A 9,344-nucleotide genomic window follows, 5' to 3' on the forward strand; every position below is an offset into this window, starting at 1 on the left:
GACATAAAATAGTTGGACATTGGGGCCACTCTCTCCTGCTTGGTTTAAAAAGGGGAGGCCGAGACGAGAACAAAATAAGTTACGCGACATCCGCAACATACGACACGCGACGCGCCGCATCCCGTCCGTCTTTATCCTCGGCGGGCCAGCGTCGACGAACCGCTCTCGGCGGCGTCGCGTGGGCATCCCCAGAGGGACGGGAGGGAGCCAGGTACTGGCGGATGCCGGACACATGCTCCACATATATGTCGCGTGACCAGCGAATGGTATCCGAGACGATGAGGCGTCGCATCATCGCTGCGTACTGGTTGCCAACCCGCAGCAGTCTCAGCACCGCCTCATTCCTCGGATCCCACGAGCCGAGAGCGCCGACGACGAAAGCCGTCACAACGACACGATACCCCCGCCGCTGTAGCTCCTCTGCCAGGGGCGAGTATTTGGCAATTTTCCTCGTCCTGGCGTCCTCAAAAGCGGTCCAGCGGTTTTCAAAGGGCACCGTGACGTCGCAAATGACGACACTTTTGGAGGGCTCGTGCCTGATCACGAGATCAGGTCTCAGCGCCTCCAATTCGCCGCCAATGCCCTCCACCCGCCGGTTAACCCGCACTACCCCTGGAAGGCGAGTAGCTCTCCAGAGACGGTGCAGGACAGCGTCGTGCCTCAGCCGTATTGCGGCAGAATGGATACCGCAGTGGCAGAGCACATGAGGCAATGTCTCCGATACCTCACCGCACCGCCGACAGCGCCTGTCGTTAGCCTCCCAACGTCGCGCTCCGTTGAGAGGGAGTACGTCCAGACGAGCCTTATGTATGAAGCGCCAGTCGGCGAAGCGTGTGAAGCTGCCGCCACGGATGAAGTGATTGCTCACCCGACTCCGCGACGACACCTCGAAGACCTTACCCTGATCAGGCTTGCTCAGCAACCTTTCTGCGTAGTGCTCCGCTACAGCCGAGCGCAACCGACTCACCACCTGACCGCGCGCGTCAGGCGGAATCTTAATCGCTGCCCCCCTGGGTCCCCGACACTCCAACGTCATCTCCCCCGCGGCTTCGGCCCACCGCCAACGCAGGGACAACCTCCCGGACTGTCTGAGCGCCGCGTTCCGTGCACTCGACCAGAGCGAAGCCTCCCCTCCGCCCCTCATCCTTCCATCCAGCGAGCCAGATAGGAAGGAGGCGATATCCTCGCAGCTAGGGGCGTTGCCGATCCTGCGCCCAACCACTCCCCTCAGCGATTCCCACGCCAACCCCCTCACGGCGCCATCGCGCACCGTCAACATACGGTACGCGTGGGCAACCGTGAGGACGTCGGCGAGGTCAGAGAGCGGCAGGAGTCCACATCCCCCCCAGCGGGGCGGCATGTAGACCCCCTCCGCGCCTGCTCGCTGAGGGAGGTTGAGCCAGGACTTCACGTGCCTTCTGATGTTTAGGTCCACGGCCGTGAGGGGACCCTTGAACACCCTGGCCCCCCGAAGCAGAAAGTCCAGCCTGGGTAAGATGAAGGTCCCCAAGGTTTCTATCTTCTGCCACGGGGCGAGGAGTGACCGGTCGACCGCGCGCAGGTCCGAGACAATGTCCCCGACGGCGGCGTAGGGCGTCCGGTCAACGGAGAACCCCGCCGGAATGCCAAGATGGGCGTACGACTCACCCTGAGCCAGGGGGCTGATCGTTTCCCCCTGGATTTGGAATGACGTCGGTAGGACCCTGCCGCCATTCCCCGCACCGACGTGCAGGGTGGCACATTTCGCAGGGTTGAACCGCAACCCCACCGACGCTGCCTCCGCCTCCACGGAGGCTAGCATCCTCTCCATCCCCTCGGGCGTCCGAGCCAGTAGTGCAATGTCGTCCGCATAAGCCAACGCCGACCAGGTACTGCCATGAAGGGAATACCCGTCGCTGGACTCGGCCGCCACGCGGACGACCGAGTCGATGGCGAGGTTGAAAATTATCGGGCTCAGCGGACAACCCTGACGGACACCCGACCGGATGAGGATGGGTGCTGTGTGACCCTCGGCGGTTCGCACCCTCGTCGTGCAGCCGTCGTACATGGAGTCCCATATCGCTATGAGACCCCGTGGCACCGCGGATCTTATAAGCGCACGGCGGATCGTCGCATGCGGGATCGATCCAAACGCGTTGGACAGGTCCAGCCACGCGACGACAGCCGGGCGCCCAGTTCGCTTGGCGTGCGTCAGGACCTCCTGCAGGACGAAGTTGTGCTCGTAGCACCCCTCGTCCCTCAGGAAGCCCTTCTGCGCGGAGCAGAGCTTTCCGCGAGTGACCGCCCAGTCGGTCAGTCGGTCAGCCAAGAGCGCGGCGAAGAGCTTGGGGACGGTGTCCCCCAGAGCGAGAGGGCGCCAGTTCTCCAACATGCCCCGGTCTCCTTTCTTGTGTATCAACACAGTGTTGGAGGTCCTCCAGGACGCGGGGACCGCTCCGAGCCGCAAGCAGATGTTGTATAACGCTGTGAGGAGCCGCGCTCCCCGGTCCGCCCCACGGAGGTCACGATAGGACACACCGTCGGGACCCGGCGCAGAGTTGTTCATACGCCGGAGCCGACGGTCCACCTCTCGCTCCGCGAGCGGACCCAGGACCGCGGTCGCCTCGTGCGAACTCGAGGGGTCAGGACGCTCAGCTTCCACGCCGGAGCCGGCCAGGATCTCCCCGCCACCATACAATCGCTCGAAGTACTCCTGGACCTGACGCTTAGGCACCTGGCACTGATCGGCAGGCCCCTGGAGCACCTCTCGCACTGCCCTGCGGCGGTTCGCCCTGTACAGCGCCTGTATGCGCTTGGCCTCGCGCACCCACTCCCCGCGTGCTTCTCCCGACGCTCCGGGGTCAGCCGGCGCTGACCCCGGCCTACCGGCGCCCTCTCCCCCCGGACGCGCACCAACCCCCACCCACCGACGCGCACCGGCCTCCCGCGACCGCCCCGAACGGCCGCGAGCGCGAGCCGCAGCACCGATGGTCGATGCATCCTCCCCGAAGAACGCCGCGACCGAAGCCGCGAACGCCTCCAGGTCCGCAATGGTAGCGACATCCTTGGCCCTACCGAGCAGCTCGTCGCGGGCAGCCACCCGCTCACGCCTGCGCCGCCTCGCGACAGTCGCAGGCGCCGGGCGATCCCGCGACGGCTGGCCAGCAGAAGTGCCCGAACGCCGCCGCCCACGATGCTGCTGGCCGCCCCCCCCACGGTCGGCTCGCGGCGGCACGACGGATGACGCGGCCGCTCTCCCCCGAGACATCACACCACGGACATCTACGGGAGCATTCGGATGTCCAGCACTAACCTCTGTTCCAGCACCGCGACCGATGTCTCCCCCCACGCGATCCCGCGGCGATGTCCCGCGACGGCGTTCCGCCCCTATCGGCAACACACCATGGGGCGGAGTTCCGTCCCGGCAAGTACTGTCGTTCGCGACACCGAGGCTCAAGCTGGTCTCATGAAAGCTCGCCGACGCCGCTATTAGCGCACACAGTGGGGCCACGCGCGGCGAACCCGATGGTCCAGCGACCGGCGGGGACTCGGAGTCAGAGGGCAATCCCTCGCTTAGCCGCCGCCTCCTCGTTCTTCTCCCCACGCACACCGTCCACTGGCCACCCCATTGTTTGTCCCCCTCGACGATTGGAGTCGTCGACGGACGCGCCGCGCCCTCCTGCCGCCGCTCCGCTTGACCACGCTCAGGCTCCGGTGTCGTTGGCCCCGGTGCGTTGAGCGGGTTGGACGCTCTCCTGCCGCCCATTGGTGGTGTGGCGCACGGTGACATCGCTTCCTCCCCGATGGTCGGGAGAACATTCCTTCGGGGGAGACTCAACGGTGGTGTTGTTTGCTTCCCCACGTCACCTGTGAAGCCCGTGGATGTTATGGGGCTCCCACAGGTGGTCGTCGTCACCGTGCACGTGGTGAGCGTTGCCGGTAGCGACGTCGCAGGCGAGGTGGATGTCGGGATCCCGCCTAGGCTCCCCGATGGACCGCCTCTGGCGGTCGGAGACATGCCGGGGGGCCTCGCAGGGGGCGTCCTCTCCGGTGGGCTCCCGCTGGTGTTAAGACCCCCTGCGAATTGCGACGTCGGGTTGCCTGTCGCTCTGGACGATGTCCGGTCCAGAGCTATCAGGCGTGCGTGCACCGCACTCTTCTCGACGGGAGCGCTGGCCGACCTCCTGACCACTCCCTCCCTGGATGTTATCGTTGGGGGTGGACCGGTCGCCTTGCCGCTCCGCAAACGTAGTCTCCCCACGCCGCCGGATTGGTGCGGCGTGCCCTCCTCGTCCGACGAAGATGATAGAATCAATTCGATCCCATGACGAGGAGGGTGCGGGAAGACGCGCTCCCGTCTTGCCGTGCCTTCGCTATTCTCAACCGGCACGCTAGTTGCCCGCCTCGTCCTGCTGGAAACTGGCTCGTTGGAATTTGCGGGCAACTTCTTGTGTGCTCCCTCTCCGCATTTCTCCTTTGCGCCTATGGATGTTCGCGGACCCCCCGCCAACGGTGTTCTTTGCGGGGGGCGAGAGGGAGCGCGCGCCGGTTTGGCCGCGTTCGGCACGCCTGCTCGCTGGATCTCCTTGACAGGCAACCTAACAGACTCTACCGACAACGCGCGAGGTTCACTCACCGTAGGCGGCCTCCTCGTTGCGGCGGCCTCGCCGGATCTCCTGGCCTCTGTCGTCCTCGTTGTATTGGGCGCGGCGCTCCTCGCGACGGTCCTACTGCGGGCGATTGTGGACGTTGTCGTGCTCCTCACTGATGACGGGCCCGCAGTGACCGCCGCATATGAGGGGGACTTGCTCGTCGATGTCCTGTGGCCGGCACTTGCCCCATTGGCTGCTCGCGCCGGCGAAGGGGTGGCCCCGAACGGAAGCGCGAGTCGCCGCGACTCCGTGGTCGCGGCGCGGCGCCCATCCGCACCTCCAACCGTCCCCGCCAATCGCACGGCCGGCCCAGCCGCGCGGGCGGCCGTCGACGATCCCGCACCACTGCACTCGCCGAGGCCGCCGCGAGTGCCTGGACCCGCCGCATCCACGGCGGGAGACACATGGCTCTCGTTGTAGTGAGCCTTGACCTCTTTAAGGGGGTATTTACCGGTCCCCCGCAGACCACAAATAGAACATTTATAATTTAATGTGTCTCCCGGGTGGCATTTTTTCAGGTGTTTGGCTAAATGCGGCGGGTCGCTGTATTCGCCCTTTACTTTACCTGCCCCCTCGACACCGAAACATTTGACGCATTTTACTTTAGGGGGCAGCGGATAGTCAATGCAGTGCACCCGCGGATCCGCCATAGCGAGCGCACAACGGTGTCCGATTAGAGGGGCCTCTAGATCAATCGGCCCCTCACGACGAGTCGAGAATTGAAAAATTTAATTACACGCCCGCGATAACGGATCCACCGGGCGAATACAGTTCAATTTGCACTTGTTACACTTAGTTGCACTCGCGGCAGTGTACGGACCAATGATAGTGCCTGTACGTGGCTGTCTGGTTTTCGGAACGTGGACCGATGGGAGTGGTTTTACGAACGGATCGAAAAATATAGTTTTGAGAACGCACTCCCAATCGCGATGCTTTTAGGAACTTGACCGAATTTGTACTTTGAAAATTTTCGCGATCGCGATGACAGCATGCACACGACACCCTTAACCTCTAATCGCGGCGCGTATGACACAACGGAAATCGCTTCTCGGCAAACGCGGACACTCACACTCGGAATAAATAAATAAATAAATAAATAAATAAATAAAATCTCCGAGCCAGATCGCGCGTGCACCCGCCGTGACAGCCGAATGCACCGGCACGCGCATTCGTCGCGCGCCGGTGATACACGCGAGTGATCGGCGTAGCAGATAAATAGATAAATAAATAAAAAAAAGATATGTATAAAATTAACCGCGAGTAGTCGGAGTCACGCAGCATTGAGGCTGTCAGCGGCGGGCGCGTCAGGTACAACGCGCGGTGTTGCGCCGCGGCGGCCGCCGTGCTCCATGCGTTCAGCTGTTACTCCAATGTTATAAGACGAAAGATACACTTGTTATATATGAAATTAAAGCTGAAATCTCGCTCTATCGCATGGAACTTACCCGGAATGGCCGCCGGCGACGCGGGGGCTCAGTATTCGCGCCAAAGGCCCGGTACGTCCACTTCGTTCACTCACTGTCACTTTTTCGCGCACTTCACTGTGTTCCCCCTTCCATTTCTTGAGACCAGGCAGGTGAAAATATTATAGAAACGTTTACTTATTACTACTCTGCTGGGCCGTACCCTGCTGCAATGCAATGCAGGGTCGACCCGTGGCAAGGTCGGAGCAAGCTCCGAGCACCCGCCTGGTCCCAAAAAATAGATTAATATACTGAGCCCCCTATGGGGACTGTATCAGATATTAAGCTGATAAGAACAGATACTACACTTTGATCTTAGCTCAGAGAGCCGAGAAGCGATGCTGATTCCTCTGCTTTCGGCGTTTTTATAGCCGCTTGATTAAATCTTAAACACGAGTTGCTGTTCCTTCTATTGCGCGACGTAGCGGCAATCGACGGTACTTCGCTTCTTCCTGTTTGACTAGGTCTTATCCTAACCTTTTAGTTTGATCAATCATGGACAATAGTAAAGTTAAGAATTGGTGTTGTACTTCTGAGAAGCTGTTTTTTATTACTGCAAGGCACGATTGAGTACGTATTATTTAAATCTAAATTATTAAATTAAAATAATAAATGTATTATTTAAATAAAAATTTAAATGTGATTATGCTAATTATATCTTTATTTTCTAAATTTTTATTTTATTTAATTATTATTTTATGCTCATTTTGTTTATATGCATTTGTAAATATGGAACATTTGATATGTAACGTTTGTTATTCTACAAAATCTTCAATCTTTGTTTTCTTTTTAATATTTATATCGAATTGAAGAAGTATATGTTCATATCTTGCATCTGTTAAGTATGTTTCGTTTTATAATTTTTTATAATTCTTAATGTTATTATCTACACAGGTTGTATAAATTTTATGTTTTCTTATTCGATTTTCGTTATAATACTGTATAGGAAATTAAATTCTTTTTTGCTCAGTACGTGTATATCTTTTACATCCACTTGCAGCAATTCAGTGTGTTGAATATAGATTCAACTTCTTCTACAAAATTTCTATTTTGCTTTGAAACACATTTTTCATTTCTGCGTATCAATTTGGTCATTGGTACAGAATAAATATATATATTTATTCTATAAAGTAAATGTCCCAATGATCAAACATTTTTCTAAATTCGGACCTTTATGTAAAGCTTCATTTGTTTATATTATTAATTTTAAATGTTAAATTAATTTTAATATTGTGCGTGCGCGCGCGTGTGTGTGTGTGCGCGTGGAGTCTTTGATTACAGTCACATTCTAATATTGTAATAAGACAAGCATTTTAAAGAGAAAGGTTTATAATTATAAATTTTATTTCAATATCTCTGGACATAACTACATGTGTAGTCATTGAGACATTTACTTTATGTGATAAGTTATTGTGACATGTTGCAAAAATTCAGTTGTATTTTTTATATTAAAAATTCAAATCAATTAGTCCATTTTCATCTTTTTGTCAATTATATTTGAATAAATGTAGCATATCTTAGTAATTCCGATTTCAGTTAAACATATACCGATATCCAAATAAACATATAAAACTTTCAATAAGTAAAACGATAAAATATCATATAAATAAACAAAAATTGTATTGCTCAAATACTATTTTAACTTCATTGCGTACACTATAAAAATTAATAATTTTAATTAAATAATTTTACTTAAAATTCTGAGACATGCATAAATGTTGCAATTATCACAAAAATATTAATACAAATTTTGATATTTCTTAATATCTCGAAAGCTCCATACGTTATTAAGTTATTATTAACATTTCGTTTTTTACAATGTAAATATAGTTATTAGCATAGTTGTAAGAATTAAGTGGGTTTCATTCATGTATTCCAACATACTCCAATGCTTCTATAACATCCCATTCTTTTCTATTGTGACGGTTCTTACTCTTTTAAACGAACGCATTGGATGAGCAACGTATATTATATCGACTAGAACTTTCCTCGGATAGAACATTTTGTGCATCTGCATTTGTGTATGTCTTGTTCTCTTTGTGAGTACAGAAAGTGCAACGTAGAGCAGCTATTAAGAAGAACCTCCAATCTTAAGCACGTTTATAAATTGAAAGCTATACGAAAGACGTGGAAAGGCGTGTAAATAAATATAGCACAGTATTTTTTGATGTGAAAGTTAATTTAATGTGTAAATATTTTCCGATAAATTAATCTGAAATATTAGTGTGTAATACAGTGGTGATACAATTTTTCATTCAGCTTGATAACATCACATATTTGATAGGTTAATGAATTCAACATTTACTTCATCTGAAAAGTATTCATTTTTGTGTTTGATTAAAAAATGGAAAAATTAAGGAGAGCTTTGAATGGTAACGAACGATGCGATGAAGAAAGTGGTATAATTACGCAGGTAATTACGTACAATAAGCTGCATTACTGATTGAAATATATCAATAATTGATTATATGTATTATAATCTTATTTCATTTGTAAATTGATATTATCACTTTAATAAATGCTCACATGTGATCGACAATGGAAGGTTGATGCTGATTTTATGGTAAATTGTTAAAGAATTATTTTAGAGATTTATTTTACTTGTAGTACCACTATTGTTATGTATATTTTTACATTATGTACAATATGTTACGTAACTTTATTTGAAAAAATTATTGACATTTTTCATGATTAACAGGTTATGGATCAAACAACATTAAGTTGGTCTACCAGGATAAAAGGTTTTGCTATTTGTTTCATCGTTGGCATATTATGTTCATTCCTTGGATCCTTTGCATTGTTTTTACAGAAAGGTCTTGCCGTATTTGCTGTATTTTATACTTTGGGCAACATTATCTCTTTAGCCAGGTAAAATATATGATATACTTGTCAGTAATTTAATTTTTTATTTATCAAAAAAATTTATCTAGAAGAATATTTCTAGAAAATATACTCTTCTACACTAAAAATACTCTTTCACACTAGGGGCAGAATTCATACATGAAAATAAACGAAATTTTTCATCATAAATACAGGAAGGATTATAGTATGCTGACTTTCATTCATACAGTTGTGTTTGCAATAAAAAAATAAACATTTAGGACAATTATTGAATTAATGCGAATGACGATAATTGCAGGATAAACACAAATTAAAAATATCATAAACATGAAAATTATCACTAAAATTACATTGATACATGCATACATTAAAAGTTACACACTAACATTTTTTCACTAACTATGACATA

The 9,344-nt window shown here is 51.3% G+C and overlaps 1 protein-coding gene across 1 annotated transcript in view; it reads left to right on the forward strand.

Annotated features, from left to right (window-relative positions):
- The first annotated feature begins 8,438 nt into the window (after positions 1-8,438).
- LOC105621691 (vesicle transport protein SFT2A) overlaps positions 8,439-9,344 on the forward strand; it is a 3,208-nt gene continuing 2,302 nt past the window's right edge. The window contains exons 1-2 of the mRNA XM_012203156.1: positions 8,439-8,507; positions 8,793-8,962. Coding sequence (XP_012058546.1) covers positions 8,439-8,507; positions 8,793-8,962 — 239 coding nt within the window. The remainder of the gene's footprint in view (positions 8,508-8,792; positions 8,963-9,344) is intronic.

Source organism: Atta cephalotes (genome assembly GCF_000143395.1).
Source record: "Atta cephalotes unplaced genomic scaffold scaffold00036, whole genome shotgun sequence".
Taxonomy (NCBI): Eukaryota; Metazoa; Arthropoda; class Insecta; order Hymenoptera; family Formicidae; genus Atta; species Atta cephalotes.